Source organism: Apodemus sylvaticus, chromosome 12 (genome assembly GCF_947179515.1).
Source record: "Apodemus sylvaticus chromosome 12, mApoSyl1.1, whole genome shotgun sequence".
NCBI classification, from domain to species: domain Eukaryota; kingdom Metazoa; phylum Chordata; class Mammalia; order Rodentia; family Muridae; genus Apodemus; species Apodemus sylvaticus.
Window position 1 is genome coordinate 98664740 of NC_067483.1, and position 22663 is coordinate 98687402.

The 22663-nt window shown below is 47.1% G+C and overlaps 1 protein-coding gene across 1 annotated transcript; it reads left to right on the top strand.

The window, feature by feature from the left end:
* The first annotated feature begins 4 nt into the window (after positions 1-4).
* Positions 5-21964, top strand: Nsl1 (NSL1 component of MIS12 kinetochore complex). The gene is made up of 6 exons (XM_052199964.1): positions 5-284; positions 2187-2265; positions 7801-7931; positions 9071-9125; positions 18379-18446; positions 19693-21964. Exons 1-6 carry the CDS (start codon positions 51-53, stop codon positions 19969-19971), a joined length of 846 nt encoding a protein of 281 aa, XP_052055924.1. The 5' UTR covers positions 5-50; the 3' UTR covers positions 19972-21964.
* The last annotated feature ends 699 nt before the right edge of the window (positions 21965-22663 follow it).

The window sequence follows — 22663 nt, forward strand, 5'->3', positions numbered from 1 at the left end:
GAAGCATCCTTCCGGTCTAAGCCATTCCCGCCTTAGTTTAAACAGGGAAGATGGCGGATGTTCGTGTGACAGAATTTGCTTCCGCCCCGCAGGATCAAGATGCCCAAGCCGCCTCAGACTCCCAGGCCACGGCAGCAGCCTCTGTCCTAGAGGACTTCCGAGTGCGCTGCACCTTGAAGAGGGCCGTGGTGGAAGTGATGGAGATGTGCAGCCGCTTTCTCCAGAAGCTCGGGGCCGTGCTGCCGGAGGACGTCCGCGAGCTCGCGCTGCGGGATGCGCAGTGGGTACGGACCCCTCCTCCCCGGCCCTCGCCCCACTCAGCCCGGCTCTGGCTCAGGGCCCATGTCAGGCCTCCGCAGATGGAGCGGTGCCCCCAGGCTGGCCTGGGAAATGCCAGGGAAGGCAACTCGATGCTAGTGCCACTGGGTGCTTCCCGTTCTGGGACATACGGGGGGAACACGTATGCAGTTTTAAGAAGCAGGCGGTATTAGTGTACCCATATTCTTGAACATGTACAGCACTATACGTATAAACTAGGCATCGCATTTTGCATTCATAGTAAGCTTTACAAAACATCTCTTTTGGTACTAGCCGTAGTTAAAGTGTTCAGTAAGGACAGTAGCTACAGGTCAGCGCAGCTTTACCGTTTGGTATGAGGAATTCTCCAAGAAATGATAATCCTTGAAGTCAGTCACCTGGCTAGGTTTTTTGTCTTTGTTATTGTTTTGTTTGTTTTTATAACATCGTGTGAATTCAGGAAAAACATTTTCTTTTTAAGTCGAAAATAGACGAAGAAACTGTCTTGGTGTTAAATTTTACCAAGATCTAGTTGAGCTGGTCATGACAGTGTATGTCCAGTACTTGAAGGCAGAGGCATGCAAATTTCTGTGAGTTCCAGACCAGTCTGGTCTACACAGTGAGTTCCAGACAAGCCAGGGCTACATAGAGAGACCCTGTGTGTTCCACGCCCCCCCCTCATCAGCCCTTAGAACCCACTTATTTCTCTTATATTTTGCATACCCCTGAATATGATGGTTTCTTGGAAAGACACTAGAGGTTGAAGGATTGCTGACTGTCAAGCAGATACACAGAAGCCTATATGTAGGGGAAAGTTTCAAGCTTGAAATGCAGCAGTTCACCACAAAATGACAGTTGTGCAGAGTAAATATAGAGGTTATCAGCATCAAAAAACAAAGCAACAGTGGTTAAGTGAAAGAATAATGAAGAAACCTTCTTGGATTGTAATTTTGTGTTCCAGTTTTGGATATAGTAACTCCAGGTCTCTCCATGGAAGAAAGGGAAGAAGAGAAACGGCTCATAATGTTTTTAGCAGTCATTTTAGGAGATGACTGTAAATACTCTTATTTTGTCTTATAGAAAATGCTAAGATAATTAGAACATGCACATGCAGGAAAAGACAAATGTGACTTAACCTCTAATAGCTTGTTTAAAGAGATCTTAAAGAGAATTAGAAGTAAATGAAGTTTTGAGTGTTGATAAACATCTAGGTAAGTCTGAGAAACATGGTAACATTCTTAAGTGATTGGTGAAGCTGCAGTGAGTACTTCAAAGACAATTTGTTTTCTCATTTAGTCCTCGAGAGTTTAATATGGTAAGAATCTTACCCTATAAAATGGGTTGTTTTAACCCCTTAGTGTCGAGGACTGAACGCAGAGCCTTCCTTGCTCGTGCTAGCACAGTGTTGTCCGCTGAGCTATATCACAGCCCTTTTTATAAGATACTAGTATAGAATACGTAGTGTAGTTCATAATTATCGGTCACTTATTTATACTTATTTCTTAATTATACAAGTGGTACAGAAGGCATGCCCATTGAAAATGTTTTCAAACAATTTCACATATTAAGCCCTGTTTGACTTACCCATCCGTTCTGAACCCTTTCTGGAAATAGCTTACTGTTTGGGAGAGCATGTGGTGGAGCCCACACCTGCGCTTCTTTACCGCTTCCACTCTCCGTTGTTCATTGCTTATATGGTCGTGGTGATGGTTACGGATAGAGCCGGCGCAGTCACTGCTGTGTGCTATGGGTATTTAGCCCCTCTCCTAATAGTTAATTTTTCCACTGTTCCCATTCTAGTCCACAGAGAGTCCATTATTCTTTTACTAACGTGTTTGAATTCTGTATGAGTCACGTTTGCTGACTTGGCTGTGGTGGATTTATTGCAGACTTTTGAATCGGCTGTGCAGGAGAATGTCAGCATTAACGGACAGGCCTGGGAGGAAGCTGAAGATCATTGTTTTATGGGTACGTGATTTAAGTTTTCCTTCTGTGGTTAATCTCTGAGGTTGTTATTTTGCTATCCTGTTCTCATTGTCTCTCTGTGGTATTTGAATAAGCGTGGCCACCTTTGCCCATCTCTTTGACTTCTCAGTCAGCAGGGAATGGCACTATTTGTGGAGGTATGGCCTTTTTGGAAGAAGTGTGTCTGTCCCTGAGGTGGGCCTTGAGGTTTCCCATGCCCTGTCTCTCTCTCTCTGACTCTGTCTAACTCTGTCTGTCTCTCTGTCTCTCTTCCTCCCCTCTCCTCCTTGTAGGAGAGACCTTGCTCTCTCCTACATAATCCTTCCAATCACAGGCCACCCTAGAAAGCTTCATGCCTTCCTCCTACAAGAAACCCTGCATAAAGCCTGCCTCCTGCTCAGTTCTTTGCTGCTTCCCTCCTGTGTTTTTCCTTTCAGTACATCTCTGTGTGAGGTCTGTTGTGTGGTGTGACTCTGGGATTCCTTACCTCTGTGCTGCAACACTGCAGTGGTGTCTGTCCTCAGCCACAGAGCAGAGATCCTTACCTCTGTGCTGTAACACTGCAATGGTGTCTGTCCTCAGCCATAGAACAGAGATCCTTACCTCTGTGCTGCAACACTGCAATGGTGTCTGTCCTTAGCCACAGAGCAGAGATCCTTACCTCTGTGCTGTAACACTGCAGTGGTGTCTGTCCTCAGCCACAGAGCAGAGATCCTTACCTCTGTGCTGCAACACTGCAGTGGTGTCTGTCCTCAGCCACAGAGCAGAGATCCTTACCTCTGTGCTGCAACACTGCAATGGTGTCTGTCCTCAGCCATAGAGCAGAGATCCTTACCTCTGTGCTGTAACACTGCAGTGGTGTCTGTCCTCAGCCATAGAGCAGAGATCCTTACCTCTGTGCTGCAACACTGCAATGGTGTCTGTCCTCAGCCACAGAGCAGAGATCCTTACCTCTGTGCTGTAACACTGCAGTGGTGTCTGTCCTCAGCCATAGAGCAGAGATCCTTACCTCTGTGCTGTAACACTGCAATGGTGTCTGTCCTCAGCCACAGAGCAGAGATCCTTACCTCTGTGCTGTAACACTGCAGTGGTGTCTGTCCTCAGCCATAGAGCAGAGATCCTTACCTCTGTGCTGTAACACTGCAGTGGTGTCTGTCCTCAGCCATAGAGCAGAGATCCTTACCTCTGTGCTGCAACACTGCAGTGGTGTCTGTCCTCAGCCATAGAACAGAGATCCTTACCTCTGTGCTGTAACACTGCAATGGTGTCTGTCCTCAGCCACAGAGCAGAGATCCTTACCTCTGTGCTGCAACACTGCAATGGTGTCTGTCCTCAGCCACAGAGCAGAGATCCTTACCTCTGTGCTGCAACACTGCAGTGGTGTCTGTCCTCAGCCACAGAGCAGAGATCCTTACCTCTGTGCTGTAACACTGCAGTGGTGTCTGTCCTTAGCCACAGAGCAGAGATCCTTACCTCTGTGCTGTAACACTGCAATGGTGTCTGTCCTCAGCCACAGAGCAGAGATCCTTACCTCTGTGCTGTAACACTGCAATGGTGTCTGTCCTCAGCCATAGAGCAGAGATCCTTACCTCTGTGCTGCAACACTGCAGTGGTGTCTGTCCTCAGCCACAGAGCAGAGATCCTTACCTCTGTGCTGTGACACTGCAATGGTGTCTGTCCTCAGCCATAGAGCAGAGGCGAAGACACCCATTTTCTTTTATAAACTTTCACTGCATGAGGATGTACGTGTCACTGCACTGCTAGAGGCCGGAGGCTGGCTTTCAGGAGTTGTTTAGATCTTTTCACCCTGTGGGCTACAGGGATTTGGGCTCAGCGGCAAGCACTCTTCCTTGCTGAGCCATCTCATGATGTCATTTATTTAAAAAAAAAAAACAATTATGGGATAAGAAGAAAGTAATGTAGATATAGCCCAAGAGGAATTCAGGGGGTGCCTTGATCTAGCTTGTACGGTGCATGACTTCCTAAAGGTCTCTCACCTGCCCTGGGCAGTCGGCTCTTGGAGAGTATTGTACAGTTGTCCCACTTAAAGGAATAGACCCAGAAAAATCTGTGTTTCCCTATAAAGCCCATTATATGCTTGCATTGCTTAGATAATACTTAGAAAAGATAATGAAGTGTTTTACATTTAAAGTTTAAAACCATATGCATATCATGCAGAGGATGCCACAAATTTGTAGGTAATTTCTGTCTTAGTTAAAGTTTTACTGCTGTCAACAGACACCATGACTAAGGCAAGTCTTATAAGGACAACGTTTAATTGGAGCTGGCTTACAAGTCCAGAGTTCAGTCCATTATCATCAAGGCTGGAGAATGACAGTGTCCCGGCAGACATGGGGCTGGAGGAGCTGAGGATTCCACCTCTTGTTCTGAAGGCGGGTAGCAGAAGGCTGGCATCTGGGCAGCCTGGACAAATGAAGCCCACATCCACAGTGGCACACCTGCACAACTAAGGCCACACCTCCTAATAGCCAGGCATATACAAACCATCACAACTTCTTAAGAATGTTTCCTTACTCCAAACAATTGATTGTACGTTTTTGTTTTGTTGTTACCACTCTTCTCTGTGTAGTCCTGGCTGTTCTGGAACTCTGTAGTCCAGGCTGGCCTTGAATTCAGAGATCTATGTGCCTCTGCCTCCAGAGTCCTTGAAATAAAAATCATGTGCCACCACACCCAGCTTAGACTTGGTTGTGCCTTCCAGGCAGGTCTAAAGAAGGCAGAGGATTAATAAATCAAAAGTCAGAGTAGGTAGAAAATATCAATAGAAAATATCAGTCTGAGAAAAGAGGCTCTGTCCCTGTGCCTGCCGTGCTGTGCAGAGCAGGGCTGTCGTGTCCCTGGGCCTGGAGTGCTGTGCAGAGCAGGGCTGTCGTGTCCTCATACCTGCTGTGCTGTGCAGAGCAGGGCTTTTCTGACAAGCTACGCGTGCCACCCGCCCTCTGTGACATCACTCAGGGCTGACCAGGACTGACACTAACATCCAGGGCTTGTGTTGGGGTCGCCCCGTCATTTGACACTGGTAGTTGCATCTCTGTGCTTACAGCTTTTCTTCTCAACAGTGGGAGAGTGCTGTGCCCAGAAGATTTTGTTGTCTGTTACTTGGGACTATTCTATTCAGAATTACCAAAACTGAGATTTTGCGTTTACATAGTAAAACCACCAGCCTCAGTTTTGTGAAAATATTAACATAATAATTGTTGATTAGTAGGGTATGTAGAAGCCAGGCGGGAACACTTCCCCCACCACACAGCTCTTCAGGGGTCTTTATCTGAAGCAAAGTGTCAGGGGAAGAAGCCCAAGGCAGTGATGTGTGTGGGAGAAGTAACAGCAAGTGTGTCAAAGATGATAAAGTACAAAGAGATGTGAGCTTGGTCACGTGGCCTTGGAGGAATCCTGGGAGTTTTTTGTTTTGGAGCGTTTGGTCTTTTTGGGGTGTGTGTGTGTGTGTGTGTGTGAGAGAGAGAGAGAGAGAGAGAGAGAGAGAGAGAGAGAGAGAGAGAGAGAGAGAGAGAGAGGGTGGGGACAGAGACAGAGAGACACTGATGCCAGGCAAGTTTCTGTGCTATCTATACACCCCTGTCTTAGATGGGAATTGTAAGGAAAATTGTGTGAACAGATTTAATAGGCTTTGCTTCTGGGCAGATACATGGAAGCAGAAATGAGGCTTCACAAGGACAAAGGGGTGGATTGTTTTGTTTTGTTTGTTTTGTTTTTGAGGCAGGGTTCCTTTGTGGAGCCCTGATGGTCTTGGAAGTTGCTCTGTAGAGCAGGCTGGCCTTAAACTCAAGAGATTCAACAGCTTCTGCCTGTTGAGGTTTCATTGGTTTTGTTCATTGAGATTTCCAAGTTCCTGCACTTGATAACACTCTGGAAAAAAATGAGTAGACTCTGTGGGAAGCAGCCTTCTTTCTCTCATTGTAACTGCTCTGGATGGAAGTTTAGTCAGGCAATCTGTAGCCAGCTCCATACCTTTTTCAGTAATAGACGCCCAACAAGTTTTTTGTCCATTTGTTCGGACATTTCAGCTTTGCAGATTTTGCCCCTCGGTGGCGCTAGGGAGCCTTTTTCTGCATAGAAGGCTGCAGTGCAGCTGAGCTGGCTCAGCAGGGAGCAGGGCTCCTGCTGAAGGGAAGGAGAGAGCCCACTGGACTCACAGTGGCTCCCTGACCCCACATGCAAAGCTGCTGTGGTGAGTGTGCCCTCCCATACATAAAAAAGAACTTTTATAAAACTGTGCTGTTCTTTGTAAACCAGTGATGTCACTTTTCAAGTGACCATTGTAAGCCTTAAAGCTCCTTATTTCAGAGAGTGTTACAAGTGAGAGTTCCATATCCTCCTCAGATATCATCCAAAGAAGCCGCTGCGTAGACTCAATGGATATTCGCTGGGGGAGTGAGAGGTTCTACTGCACAGCCTTCGTCTAGATGTGACAATACATATGCCAGCCAGCTGTCAGAATGCTTCAAAAACCTCTGCCATCCATCGTCAGACATCTTCCTAACAGCTTTAGTCAGTGAGGTTAGCCTAGACTGCTCAGTAGAGCTCATGGTGTGAGTTACTGAGTTGAGGACTTAGGTCTTTAGTGTTTATAACTATTTCGGTACTGGGGACTGAGTGCAGATCCTACCAATGCTGGAGGCTCTCACCGCTGAGCTACCCGCCTCGTCCCAGTATCTTTACTTGAAAGGTATTTTTTTTTTTTAATGAGGCCAACTACATCTGTCTGCAGTCACTTCTTCCAGGGTACTTTGTTTCTTCACCCTATCCTAGACCTGAGTCCTGATTTACACACTAGTAGTATTCCTGGGCAATCATTCCTTCTGCTCGAACTTGAGAGCCACTGTCTACAGCTGAGGAGATCTGATTAAATAGTTGCCCCTGAAGTCTGAGTAAGTCCCCCCCGGGTCGTCATGCCTTTCCCTGCCCAGGAGAGTCAGGTCTCATAGTGGGTGCCCTTCTCACTGCTGTCACAGGTTGGGTTGCACAAAATAGAGTGAACCTTGTCCATGGTATGAGATGCCTTTTACAGTTTAATTATGGTGGGCAAGGGCAGAGGACTGATCTGGGGCCCTGCCCATGCTAAGCACATGCTCCGGCACTGAGTGCACCTCTGCCCTCTACCCTGTAACCTGTCCTATGCCATTTGAACCGCTTCTGTTTGCAAGGCTCTATGTCGTCATTTTCCTCTCCCAAAGGTACTTCTCCCTGAGCGGTCTCCCTCAGTGAATTTGTTGGCACCTGGATTTCAAACCTAAGTGCTGCTTCTTTAACTCCTACTGATCGTGTTTCCTTGTTCTGTAGCCTTCATCTTTCTGCCCCTGCTGCATTTATCAGGTGCCTGTTTCCTAGGACCATGCTGCTTGCTTCGTATTTTCTGGAGGCGCTTGCAGATTGATCAGTGCCGAGATGGGGGGGGGGGGGGGGATCCAGTAATCTGCCATGTTTGTTTTCTTTAATTATTCTGTGACTTATGCTTATATAATATTTCCACACTAATAAAGGACTTTTCTGAAATAGATTCTGACATCAAAGTGCTTGAAGATGAATTTGATGAGCTCATCGTAGATGTCGCAACGAAACGGAGGCAGTATCCCAGAAAGGTCCTTGAGAGTGTCATCCAAACCTTGAAGGCACAGCACGCGAGTCTGGTGAGACGGTTATACTTAAAACCTCACACAGTGTTTTACCACAATAAAGAATTAGTTTGCTGGGCGGTGGTGGCACACACCTGTAATCCCAGCACTCTGGGAGGCAGAGGCAGGTGGATTTCTGAGTTCGAGGCCAGCCTGGTCTATAGAGTGAGTTCCAGGACAACCACGGCTACACAGAGAACCCCTGTCTTGAAAAAAACCAAAAAAAAAAAAAAAAAAAAGAATTAGTTTATTTACCTTTCATATAGTGCAGGCTGGTCTTGAACCTCTGATCTTCCAACCTCCATCTTTCACTGGCTGAGAGTCACCATGCCTGTCACATGCCAGTCTTCTCAGATCTGAAACTAGAACAAATGCAAGTGAGTCCTGAATCATAATGCCAATGGGGCAGGTCTAGAGGCAGCGTAGACCTGAGGCAAACGCTGAGGAGACTCGCTGGGGTGCCATCGTCCCGAGAAATGACTGTATACAGGCTTTCGATTGTGCCTTCCTCCTTGCCATTAGTTTTGTAAGTCAGCAGACTTCTAAGTGTAACCCTCCAGTAATGCCTCCTTCGGTAATGCTTTGGGGCAGTAAAGGCCTGCACTTGATCTAAACCTCCCTGACCGCCAAAAGAAAACCCTGACAGTGGTCCGGCTGAGGTGGAAGGACAGGACTAGAGGGCATGTGTGCCCTTGTCACTGAGTGACACAGTAGGAAGGAACATTTCCCCTTTGCTTGGACTGACTATGGCAAGTCCAGCTGGTCCTGTGCGCCTCAGTGTGGAGAGTAAAGGGCTGCGGTGGGAGTTTAGCCACTTTTTTGAAGTTTCTGTGGAGTTGTGAGTTCCGAACATTTGTCCTGAATGAATGCCACCACGCTGTGGTCTTGCCCTGTGTTTTAGAATGGCCGTCCTGTCCCTTGCTTCCTTTGACTGCCATCTTCATGCTGCTGTTTTTGACTCTGTGCAGCAGATGGCAGTACACAAAAGGTAGTCAGACCTAAAGACCTTTGCCACACAGAGGTCAGGATCTAAAAGGGAAAAACCTTGAGGCCAGCACTGCTGACTGTATTTGCTCACAGTAACTGAGAGAGATGCTTAGTTTTCTGAGGCCTTACGTATCTAGGTTAAATGTTTTACTTTGTGCTGTGTTTAGAAGCAGTATCACCCTGTTGTACATCCTCTGGACCTGAAATGTGACCCTGACCCAGGTAAGCCAGCGTGAGAATCATTGAAAATGAAGTTCCCTCTGTGAGCTCCTCCCCGTGTCCTCTCCACGGTCAGGGCCCAGCACTCTTGCCACATGCACGCTTCCCTCTGTAGTGTCCGCGCCTGGACAGTGTAGGTTACACGCTGCGCAGCTGCAGCTGCTCCTCCAGGCACTAGCTTCTCTTTCTGTCTTGCTGTAGCTTTCTCTGTTGTAGTGTGCTTTAGTTTTAGGACTTGAGGCTTTACCTTTAATGTGCTCCACCTGGATTTGTACATTTCTTGCTATATTTATCTTCTTGGGTGCATTGAGTTCAGTAAGTTGATCAATGCTGTTGGTGAGTCCCTCTTTGGAAGCAGACCATGATCTTGCCTGTAGAACTTGCATATTTCCTCGTTTCCAATCCCAGTCCTCTCTCGTCAAGCCCTGCCTCTGCTGCCTTTGGTTGTGTGGATAGATACAGTGTTCTTCAATCTCTTTTTCTGGCTCCCAGTTTGGAAGTGGCATACTGTGGTTCTGTTCCTTTAATGTCTCTTGTAAAATTGTTACTGCTCTAGTGAAGTTATCTGACTTTATCCAGTCCTGTGAAAGTCTTCTTGAGCAAGAAATAGACCTTCGTGCCCTCTGCCTGTTGAATAAGCACACCGCCACTCCCAGTTTTCGGCTTTTCTGTCAATTTTAGTTCTTCCAGTTAAATAGATAAAATTTTCCCATTATGACTTTTATTGTCCTGCTGAGAATAGAGCATAGGCCCTGTCCCTGCTAGACAAGTGCTCGCCACTGAGTGGGCTTTTTGTTTGTTTTTGTTTTTTGAGGCAGGGCCCATTATGTAGCCCAGGCTATCCTTGAATTCACAATCCTCCTGCCTCCACCTCCCGAGTACTAAGATTATAGGTATGAACCGCCAAGTCTTATTCAGTAGCTACTCTTTTGTACTTGGTGATTAATTAGATTTATAAATCAAACTTTCAGAATTCTGAGAGCACTATTGTTTTAATTTTGGCCTCCTCTGGGTTTACTTGGCTGTGACGGCAGCTCCGGTCTGTTTCATCTTTGCTTGAATGAAGGCTCGGTGCAGACTTCGGTCGTAAGCAGGCAAACTGATGGTTTGGGGAGCTGAGGCAGGTCGGCTCCTTGCGCTTCCCAGGGAGTCAGGTCTGTAGCTGCCGTTCCCTGGCTGAAGTCTGTGCTGTGCTTGCTTCGCTGTGACTGAGGGGTCAGTCACTCTGCAGAGTGTGGCCTCCTCACGGTGGCTCAAGAAGCAGCGTGTGATCTGCCATCTTCACTAGGTGGGCAACATGACCCCGGGGCAGTGTCCTCGGGTGGGAGGGAGCTTCTGAGCAAGAGCAGACAGGAGGTTATGTGGTTAGGCTCACAAGGAATTCTCTAGAGCGGAGGCGGGCCTAAGCAGACTCCGGAGGAGTGAACGCAAGTCCACAGAACAAAGGAAGGTGGGAAGCAGGTTTAGACACTTGGCTGAGGCCAGAGAACACCGCTCAGCTGTGCATTTCTGCTGAACTCGCAGGCCTTGGGGGTCACCGGCCCCTGTTTAGTCAGTGCAGTGACCCAGAAGCAAAACTGGGCTCTCTGCCAGGCTTTCATTTCCACTTTTTCATTTCCCTCTGCTTCAGAGGGCAGGCAGCTAGGGGATGGTGCGAACAGTGCTCTCAGGCTGCTGAACTTCCACATTTTCAAGGGCAACCCCCACACCACTACACACACACACACACACACACACAATCTACTGATTGTTTACCAATAAAGTAGATGTGGTTTTCATTTGTCAGGAGCAACTTTCATTTGTCAGGACTATTTGAATAGTCTAGTCATTAGTGTAAAGTCCCCAATGTGGAGAGCTCTTCCCCACTACTCACATCACACAGTAGTGATGGCAGAGGTGTCCTGGCATGGCCCTGCAAGTCCAGGCAGCCTGTCTTGTTTTCTGGCAATGCTGCACTGCTGAGCAGTCTGTGTGTAGATGACAACAGATGGTTAATGTCTATGTCAGAGTTGGCATGTGTATCTGGGCTACAGGACTTTTACTTTAAGGAGGATAAGAGAGTTTATTTTGAAGATAGATATGACAGTGGCTGGGGAATACAGATTTAGGTTACTGCAAATTTCATTTTGCAATGTAACAAATTTCATGGCCTTTTGTAATAACAACGGAAAATCATAAACTACTTTCAAAGTACATCAGTGGAAGCGTCAGCAGGTGGTTACAGAAAGGCCTCAGATGCTCTCTGACAGAAGATTCAGCTTTCCAATTGATAGAAACTAGGGTCTGCTTGTACATTTTAAAGGATTTATCTAAAGGTCACAAAGATGTTAGGTTACTTATGAAGGAAGCCACTTAGGGCTGGGCAGGGCAGGAGCGATGGCTCACATAAGAGGCTGTGGCCTTGGAACACCCCCCCCCCCATTGTACTTAGTGAGCTAACCAGCCTTAGGAGGCTCCTGTGAGCTGTGCTGCTTTTACAAACATTTTGCTGACATTGCTAAGAGTGGTACACATTGGCGTCATATAGATGTTCTTGTTGAGTTTGTGGAGGAGGAGCATGGAGAATGCTTCTAGGGGAGCCCATCCCTGATCCTGCATGGCCTTACGGGTGTGAGCACTGAGACCTCCGAAGGCCAATCGATGCTCCTGTATCCAGGTTGCTTCTGTGTTCTTCTCAGTTATAAAACGTGACAGATTCTCTTAGAATCATGGTGAGTAAGGCCACAAAAAGCTTATTGCTTTGGAATTTCTTTAGCAAATATTTGTGGTAGAAAATGTTTTGACTTCTTAAAAAATTTTCCTGATTTGTTCTGTGCATCTGTGCACATACCTGTGCATGCTATAGCGTGCATGTGCAGGTCAGAGGACGACTTGAAGAAGCCGCTTCTGCAGATAAGGTTTAGGCCTAAATGGGAATATTGAGCTTACTTCATTAAAAAAAGAAGAGGTATTGTAAGTTCATAGTTAGACACTGAATTTTAGAATGGTATCATGTATTTTTCATTTCAAGAAACTTTCATTATGCTGGAGCTAAGGTTTGCCCAGTTGTGATTTACTCTTTCAGGAACACAGTGTATGATTTCTGGCAGAGTAATATTTTAAAGAGTTACATTGAATTCTAAAAGATGTGAATTCTGACTCTATTTGCTCGCAGTTCCCTTTCCTGGGTTATTTGTACAGTAAGCTGTGAGCCTGTTCTGAAATGTCAGAGAACCACGGTGCATGGTGACCACAGCAGCCCACACAACAGAATAGGCTTCAGGCTTATCTGTCTGTCTGAGTCCCTGAACGCTCACCTACAGGCTGGGACTCACAGAGCTATATATGTCTGCCTCTACCTCCCAAGTGCTGAGATTAAAGGCCTGTGCCACCTCTGCCTGACTGTCCACTAACTTCACTTTTAATCTCTGTTATTCTTGTAGGGAAAAATCAGTCTGTTCAGTCCTTACATCTTACACTGTGTAACTATTCTGCAGGGTAAGCCACTGTTACTGCATCCCTTCTAATGTGACATTTCTTCCCCCCATCTCTGTTCTGTCTTATCTGTCTGTGATTTTCTCCCTGAATTATAAATTCCTAGGTGTGGTAAACCCTTAAGGTTTTATCTATCTGTCCTGTTTCTAACCTTCCGTCTTCCTATTCCCGTCTTGACCAGCTCCCCTTGCCTGCAGTGAACCTTCATCCTGTCTGCCCCTTTCACACCATCCTGGGGATCGCCTCACTTCCCCCACTGGATCTCGCTTCCTGCTTCCTGTTCTCTCCTGTTTCTCACTTATTTCCTTATTTGGGTAAAGTGGATCCTGTCCACCTGCCTCCCCCCTGGAACTCCCCAGTCCATTTGGCATCAGATCCCTGTTTAAGGCAAGTTCTCTGTAATACAGTTCCCCTGAGAGTGATTCGCCCTCTTTGATTAAGGAGGTGTCCTCTATCATGGCTGTATCCTGTATAGCTTTGAACATCTACTCTAAGGTTCTGTGATCACCACCGGATCCCAGGATCCCAGGATTAGAGAATGGGCCTCTTCTCAAGGCTAGGGATAGTCCAGGCTTCTCATTGTGTCCACACTGCCCTCTAGTGGCCCTTCCACTAGAGCTTGGAGGATGTTTGGAGATGGTAGTTGGCATTTTGTAGTCAGCAAGGAATTCTAGATGTCTTCTGTGTCTGGCCCATCATTAGAATACCTGGTCACACACTTGGGTGTGAAGGTCCATTTACAAGTCTGCAAGCCTTCAGCCTACCTCTGTTTCATACGCAAGCCCAACCACCCTTGGGCTTAAATGTTCTCACTGTTTATACAACAGGTGAGAACAGGTATTGTTCAGCAACGGGAAAGTAAAGACCAAAAGGTGGCTTAGGTGTTTTAGGAACTGTTTGTATTAGTCATAGACAGAACTTAATCTGTAAGAAACCTTGAGAAAGGAGTTACAGGTCAAGGGCTATAGCTGCTGCTGTTAGTAAAGCTACAACGATGAAGACTACGGCTGCCTGTTCACACACAGAAGTAAAGTTCATGTTCCATACGTGTGTTTGTTGCAGAGTAATATACAGTACACAACTTGTTGAAGTTAGGCATGTATTTCTACATACATACATATTAAAAAGCCACCATCTAGATATGTAAGTATGATGACTAGATACAGATGACAAACATTTTAAACTCTGTTCAAGTGTGTCTTATGTTTTCATGTATACTGTGAAAACAACAGTATCTTAAAAACCTGGAATTGTAAGGAAAATAGTCTATTGTGTTTCTTCAGGTCAACAGTTGAGCCTATGTCTTTAAGTTCAGAAGTATTTTATCTGGGAGAGAGTTAAGGAAGGAAGGAGATATATTGGACACATCCCCAGAGACCTGAGGACCTCCCAAAAGGCTTGCCTGGTGACCAAGCATTTAACACATTGGCCTTTGGGGCACTTTCTAGATGTATGTGTGTAGGAATGCATGCGTAACTGAAATGTTCTAGATAGTCACTCATTGTAGATTTTAATTTACACTTAGGACTAAATGCATTGATTTGAAATCTAATGTTGGATTTGTTACCTGTTACTTAGTAACTTATCTCAAATTTTAACAGCTTAAAACAGTAGACACATGTTGTGTCCCTTGTGGCTTCTGAGCCCATTAAGCTGTAGGAGCTTCAGCCCCTCGAGGCATGTGCCTCTGAGCTTCCAGTTACCTCAGTTCTTCAGTGTTGTGACAGTGCCCACCCGTGAAGGAGCTTGTCCTTGGACACCTTCATCTTGGACCTAACGTGCATGCGAGGGCACACTAAGGGCTCGTCAGAGCTGTGAGGCTGGCGGGCGCGCACAGAGACGCTCAGGTTGTTGCTGTATTAGGAGTGTCTGAGGGGACGGTGGGGGATCAGTGTGAGAGCAAGAGAAGGTGAGTGAAGAGAGTGCCTCACAGGCTATGGGCCGGGTAGTTGAACTATGGCTGACTCCCAGCAGAAAGGCCAAGGTAGCTGCTCAGTGAATTTCCAGTCTGGTGCTAGAATCCTGGAGAATTCTATAGAGCTGCTGGTATTCAGTGTACATTGAAATCCCAGAGAAGTAGGTTCTAATAACAATGGCGGAATGTGTCAGCAGCAGGTGGATGAAGTTGCCAGCAAGAGCAAGGTGAGCAGGCAAGGAGCCAAAGCTTCCTTTATCCATGTGGGCTGCCATCAGAAGGCGTGGCCAGATTTAGGGAGGGTCTTCCAATTTCAAGTGATCCAATCAGTGAAATCCCTCAGATTTATTCAAGTTGACAACCAAACATAGCCATAGTTGTGGTGGAAATACACAAAACTGAGCACGCTGGGACTGGAGAGAGGGTACAGCAATCAGGAGCACTTGCTGCTTGCTGTTAGGAGAGGCCTAGGGTTGGCTCCCAGCAAGCACCCATGGCGGGTGGCTCACAACCTCCTCTAACTCCAGCTCCAGGGCATCGACAGCCTTCTCTGGCCTCTGTAGCCATGTTCATACACACAAAATGAAATAATAAAAAGTAAATATTTTAGGATGACCATATTGTGCATTTTAAAGCCCATCATCCACCAGTAGCCAGCGTTGCGTATCCCAGGGTTCCAGAGCAGTTTACTACTCAGCAGGGACTCCACAGCCGTCCAGTGGTTCTCTTTCCCTCCCTAGCCCGGCAAGCACCGGCTGCTCCCTGACTGCATGGCTTTGCTATAGCAAGTGCGATGTCGTGGTGCGTGCTTCCTGTGCCTGATGGAGTGCTTCTTGTGCTGCTTCGCCATCCTGTGGCAGTGACGCTGAGGCCTATGTGTGTGCTCTGGCCAGGTCTTATTCTCAACTTGAAGCAGCCTAGACTCACCTGGGAAGCCAGCACCTCAATTAAAAGGTTGCCCAGATCAGGTTGGTCTGTGGTCATGCCTGTGTGGCACTGTTTTGATTGTTGATTGCTACGGTACAGAAGGGCCCAGGCCTGGTGGACAGTCCTATCCCTGTGATGGCAGCCCTGGCTTGTGTAAGAAAGCTGCTGTGCATGAGCCAGTGGGAGAACAAGCCAGTAAGCAGCACTCCTCCATGGCTCCGCCCTGACGTCCTTCTGTGCTGGGTGGGGACCCACCCGTGAGTAGGCCAAGACCTTTCCCCACCCAAGTTGCTTTTGGTAATTGTCTAAGTTGGAGTTTCTTTTGCTGTGAAGAGACCCCATGATCACAACCGCTCTTGTCAAGGACATCATTAATTAGGACTGGCTTACAGGTTCAGAGATTTGGTTCATTATGATAGGAAGCACGGTGGCTTGCAGGCAGAGCTGGTGCTGCTGAAGGGGCCGAGCGGTGTATAGTTGGATCAATCGGCAGCAGGGAGGGGGCGCTCACACGTGAGCTCATGAGGGCTTTCCTATTCAGACTACCATAAAAGTGATATTTATCAGAGCACCAGAAACCAAACTAGAAATGTGTATTGTGTATTGTGTTTGATGAGGTGTGCTGTATACATGTATGAGGTCTAGTAGAATAGTGTGTTGTGATTGGTGAGGTGTGCACACGTGTGAAGTCTAGTACAATAGTGTGTTGTGTTTGGTGAGGTGTGCTGTGCACACGTGTGAGGTTGTGAGGTGTGAGTACAATAGTGTGTTGTTGTTGCTCTTCTGGATGAGTTGCCCCCTTTATCAGTATAGTCTCTTGTAGCCGAGCTTTTAATGCAGCCGGAGGGAGGCTCAGTCACAGCCAGGGCCTTACACAGCTGCCTAGTGCAGCCCCAGCTCTGCTGAGTCCTCTGGCCCCCGCCGGCCCATGATTGCTTCCTTGTGGAATGTTCTGGTCTTCCCTTCACTCTTTCATGGCTGTGCTCATAGGACAGTCATGGTGTGATCTAGTTGGATCATTTGTTTTTATCCAGTTGCCGCTTCTATTTCTGCCTTTCAGTAGCAAAGTTTAACCTACTGATAGTTAATTGTGACTGACAGGGGAGGACTTGGCTCGCCTCAGTGTTTGTTTTCTGTGATGCTTTCTGTCCATCACGTCCTTCTGTTCGTCCATCAATCACATCCTTCTGTCATGTCCTTCTGTCTGTCATGCCCTTCTGTCCATCAATCCTTCTGTTCCTCATGTCCTTCTGTCAGTCCTTCATTTTGTCTGTCACATCCTTCATTTCTCCTTTGTTCATTTGATCTTTTTGCAGCATATCACTTTTATTTTCTGAATAATTTTTAGGGCACTGACTTAAGAAATCACAATTCATGTGTCAACATTATAGCTGTATCATTTTAAACCAGCATTATTTTCACACTACATGGAAAGTCTGTAGCTCTACCCTCCTTTACTGTTACCATCAGTTGTGTCTTTAGACATCATGTACTAGTCGGCACAGCTTCTACAGTGCTTTGTGCATCTCTTTTTAAATTATGAAGGACATGGGCTGGCTTTTCTATCAGCCCCGCGGCTTTCCCGGTGCTTTTCGTCTTTGTGGCTTTAAGGAACCGACCCAGCATCTGCACTTCAGCCTGAGACTCAGTGATCAGAAAAGGGCTAGGTGATCTTGCTGATGAAATGCTTTGACCTGAATTTGAATTCCTGGGTTAAAAACTGGAGACACAGAGACAGTAGGAGCTGTGGGGTTCACTAGCCGTCAGTCCAGCTGAGTCAGTGACATTGTCTGAGGAAGAAGAGGGTGATAGAGGAAGTCACCTGATGGTGACCTTTGCACAGATGCACACAAGCACAGATACATACACACTCATGCACACACATGCACAGATACACACACTCATGCACACACACACACACAGATAGAGACACAGGTGCACACTCACACAGATGCACACATGCACAAATACATACACATACTCATGCACACACACAGAGACATAGGTGCACACTCGCTCAAATGCATACATGCACAGATACATACTCATGCACACACATAGAGACACAGGTACACACTCGCACAGATGCACACATGCACAGATACATCCACACACTCAGGAAAAGCATCACAAAAGGAAAAACAAATGTGTAGTACTAGCAACCATAGCTCCAATTTTCCACCAGATGCTCTGTCTACACATGGCCTTAATACAGAGTGATTTCGTTGTAAGTTTAGATGGTGTGTTGCTTTAAAAGCGTTTTTTTACTGTGTGTGTTGGGGGGGGGGAGTACACATGGTACAGAACACACATGAAGATCAGAACGCAGCTTTGTGAATGGACTCTCTTTGCGAGCCTTGACTGGTTCTGGATTGAACTGCTTGCCAGCCCCTCGCAACTCCCTTTGCCTACTGAGTCATTTCACTGGCCTGTGTTTGGTTTTTATACAAGTCAGACGTCTTAGTCTCCCTTTCTTTGTCTTACCCTCGATGCCATGCAGAGGCGCCAGCTGCAGCAGTGCTTGTACTGCGGATGGTGGCGCTCCCTGTGGGCAGTGCGGGGACTGCTTAGCAGCCGGCTGTCTTAAGTGCATACCTCTGCATTCCACTCTGGTGTCCGGCTCTTTTCATTTATCTTCATAAATTAAATAGGACATTGCTTTAGGAATTACAAAGTACTGAGGCTGGGGGTGGGGTGGTACACGCCTTTAATACCAGTGCTTGGGAGGCAGAGGCAGCAGAAATCTGAGTTTGCGGCCAACTCAGTCTACAGAGTGGGTTCCAGGACAGCCTCAGCTACACAGGGAAACCCTGTCACAACCAGCCAAGCTCTTAGAAAGGTTAGAATAAGGAGAGTTGTCCCCTCAGATTGCATCTAAATGTCTTCATGATTGGCTAACTAGATGGAGAACCTAAGCTGCTGTCTGGTCGTCTTTTGCAGCTTCTCAAATGGAGGATTTGAAACGCCGTGGAGAGGCCATAGCTAAGGAACTGAGCGAGGCCGTGAAGGTAACCGGCACGTGCAGAGAGCAGGAGAGGTCACTGCTCGCCTCACCAGCCTCGCTGGGCACGGGAGGGGGCTCGGGAGTCCAGCACGGGGCTTGGAAGTACGCTTATTAGGCAAGCAACAGTAAAGCAGAGAGTTCCACTTATCCGGTGCCTACTATGTGCCACATATTCAGCCTGCAGGTGCCAGGAGCTGTGTGTTCTACATGCTTCTCTAGTGAGATCATACTTTATGAGCTGTGTTGGCAACTTGTCAGTCACTTAGGAAAATGCTGTTTGTAACACTTAGGGAACATGTGGTGTCTGCCGTTTGATCCTCGTACTAATCATAGGACGTAGATATGTTAACCCCAGTCTGCAGATGAGAAACCAGGCATGAAGAACCTAAATAAGTTGCCCAACCAAGTAGCTGAACCAGAGCCTCTGGCTTTGGAACTTGTTTTGGTTGTTTCTGCTTTTGTGTCGGTGTGACCCCAGGCTAAGCACACTGCCCTGAGCTGCTCCTAGGCGTGGAGTTCTGCTCTTAGTCATTCTTATACAACTGCAGCTGGGAGCCCCCAGGCCGTAATACGTGGCTTGGGATGTTTATTTTACCTAAACATCAATTCCTGCTACATGCTCCTTCAGAACCTTCTCAGTTCTGATGACTCTTTTGCCTTTCTGTGTCTTTTTTTTTTTTTTAATATGTTAACAAATGTACATTTTCCTGATAAATTGATCAACTTAGTACTTTTATCCTATTCTTGATCCAGAATCGGTGGCCCAGCAACAGGCTGCCTCGGTTCTTTTGAGGACAGAGCCTCACAGCATTCCACATGCTGGCTTCAAACCTGGATTACATTCATGTGCCAGCATGACTGGCCAAGATTGAGTCCCAGACAAAGTATAAAATAATTATTGTTCCATCTATTATAATCAAAATGTGCCTCTCCCTCCTCTTAATGATCAAGATTCCAAAAGCATGCTCATCAGATAGCAAGATTTCAGACTTTAAATTCTTATCTCCAAACTTCTCTTATTCCTGTCAAATGTAACATTGCCAGCAGTTATTGTAGGAATGAGCCATATCTTCTGAGTCTTAGCTGTTTGTTTAAATCCCTTTGCTTAAAGTGGGATTTTAAAACACAGGGCCAAATATACATAACCCCAGGGTGCCGTGGCTTAGCAATAGACTTGTGACGTGTTCATATCTGTGTGAAGTGTGCCTGCCTCTACGTTCACCTTTCAACCTGAGGTTTTCCTTCCCAAGGCTTTTCCTGTGTTACTTGAACAAGGAGAAGGCTTTTCCCAGGTCTTAAAGATGAGGCCTGTCATCCAGCTGCAGAGGATCAACCAGGAAGTCTTCTCCAGCCTTTACAGGAAAGCAGATTCCAAGCCTGACAAATGTGTGACGCGAGTGGAGACCACACCACCAGAGACTGCAGCCAGGAAGGCCTCCGACCTTGTGATAAAGAGAAAGCAAGCTCCAGACTGTGCCCAGAGAGAGCGCTACCCACTGCGCCTGAAGAGAATTCATCTCGATATGTGAACTCTGGTTGTTGGGAGCTGAAGGTCAATGCTGTCAACATCTGGGTCACAGTCTGATGCCTGAGTGACTTTATTTAAAGTAACTGACTGTCCAGGCACAGTGTATGGCTGTGATGTCCCGGGATACGGCTGAGTACCGTACTTCTTCCCTGAGATCCTGTGCAGTGGGTGAAGAGACGGACGGCCCAGTCCTGCATAGACCTGTCAGTGGCCTCGGATGATACCAGCTCTTGGCCGCCTTGCAGCTGTGTGGCATCACAGGTGCTCTGAGGGGGATTCATGCTACCCTCTCTGTGACACTATGAGGTGGCTCCCTGCGGCCTGAGAGCTGGCCTTGGCTTCCCATGGCAGCATGATCGTCTCTAGGCAGTTTATCAGATGAATGCACAGAAAGTGGGCCTGGCCTTAGGTTTGGCCAGTGGTCATTAATCTGAGGTTTTAGAGTTTTGTAAGATAAATGAGAAGGCTATTATTTGTGCAGGAAATATTCTTAAAAAGAAAACCTCGGGCACGGAGCCTCTATTTTTTGCCTACATTTTCATTTCCATAAATCTTTGAACATGATTTGACTGGAAACTGATAAGTTTCTTTTAAAGTTCTTATTTCCAAATAGATCCTTCTAGTGCAAAATACATATTAGGGATGATTGACATGTCATTTACCACAGATCTAAGCAGACTAAACTGCCCTAGTTATGGACGTTGGTATATCCGAGATAAAGTGTCAGACTCAGGCGGTGTCAGCAGGCCTGCACTGAAATGTGAACACAGCCTCTTACCCCGTGCACTGCAGACAGGCCCGCCGGGCTGCCGTCCGCTTCTGGGCGAGTGTACGCGTGTCAGTTTCAGAGGCGCTTACTGATGGTGACTTGGAGACCTGCACTGCTGTGCTCACTGCGTCCTGATGATCATAAACATCACGGTTGTCTGCTTTTCCCACCTGGGAAAGTTTCATGGCGGTGCTGCCTTCTGGACCTCAGAGCCTGTTTCAGTTACAACTTGATTCGACTTAGTGTTAATAACTGTATGGGGCAGTGTTTGGGTTTTTAAGTAACTTATGAAGACCAAACTCTTGGCACTGTGCCCTTTCCAGCTAACCAGGCATTCTGGGCAATGGCTTTCATGGGAGAGCAGACAGGTGCACTGCTGCAGAGTGAACTAGCTCCACCCTAAAAGCACTTTGGGACTCCAGAAGGTGACTGTGCCTTTTCTGGCATTAAAGTGCTGTGATTGATTTTGCTTGAGAAGTGCCCAAACAGGCAAGGCTAGGACCGCAGGCTGGGAGGCAATGTGGTGGGAGTCCACTGAAGCAAGAGCTATGTAGCAGGGTGGGAGAGTGAGCTTGGGGGCATCCCTAGGTGGCTCTGCCTGGACCTATAAAGTCAAATCGTGAAAGGCCTCTTTCCACACACAGGCTCTGAGGTCATGTTCAGAGGAGTTTGGAGTGTCTGACACTCCCAGCACCAATGTGACTCAAGCCCTGTGGCTTAAAGCTCTCCCTTAGTAGTAAGATCTGAGAGGTGTTTCGTCCTCAGTGCAGAAGCTAGGTGATCAGAGAGCCCCAGGGATCCTTGGGGTCCACTTACAACAGGAGTTCTTAGTGGGGGCTATCTTCCCAGCAGGCCTGTGGTAATTGTGGAGATGTTTTTGCCTATCATAACTTAAGGTGTGTGTAGCAGGGGCTGGGAAGTAGCGGTGTATCACTGCCATCTAGTGACTAGATATCCCGGTGGCTGGCGCAGCTAACCATCTGTCCAAGACCAGTGACGCTGCGGTGGAGAAGCCTGCTGAGGGCAGACCGACCAACAGCATAACGCGTGTACCATTACAGTTCCCAGGCAGGCTGGGAAATGCTGTTTGGCTGTAGTTACCGCTTGTCCACATACCCCACTGTCAGCCTTCATAAGACAAACTACAATGTTTGATCTTATATAAAACCAGACTGTAGAATACATGTAAAAAACCCACAAATAAAAAAAGAAATGTTAATTGTGATTGCATTTTCATTGCATTTTAAGGAATATGTGTTGATAAAGTGATGTCATATCTTGGGATTTGTTCTTTAAACAAAGAAAAGGGATAGATTAAGCAAATATATAAGAAATGTTGACAGTGTGCAACCTCTGTGATAGAACATTTACTTTGTGTTTGAAGTGTGTATGTGTGTGTATGTGTGCGTGCGCGCACGTGCGTGTGTGTGTGTGTGTGTGTGTGTGTGCGCGCGCGCGCACGCACGCGCGCGCTTGTGTTTCCATGTGAAGCAGCAGACAAATGATGAGACTTGAAGTCTTGGGGAGCCTAGTCTTGCCCTCAAGCACAGCGGTGTAGACCAGCCGTTTGGAGTAGGGCAGCACTGTAACAGAGGGAGTTACAGCTTCTGAGCTGGATTAGCAAGATGAAAGTTTTGAAGCTTAAAAGACAGTTGGAGCAGAAGGGGTGAAACTGAATTTTTTTCTCTCTATTGGAAAAGGAAGACTGAATTGGAGAGGGCCTTAAACTTCTCTGTGAAGTCCGGAGAGACAGCTCAGCAGTCAAGAGGCTGTGGTGGACCTGGGCTTGATTCCTCACACACGCACACACACACACACACACACACACACACACACACACACAGTGGCTCACAACTCTGTAACTCCAGCCCAGGGGACCCGGTGCCCTTTACTGGCTTTCTTGGGCACTGCACACCCACGGGTT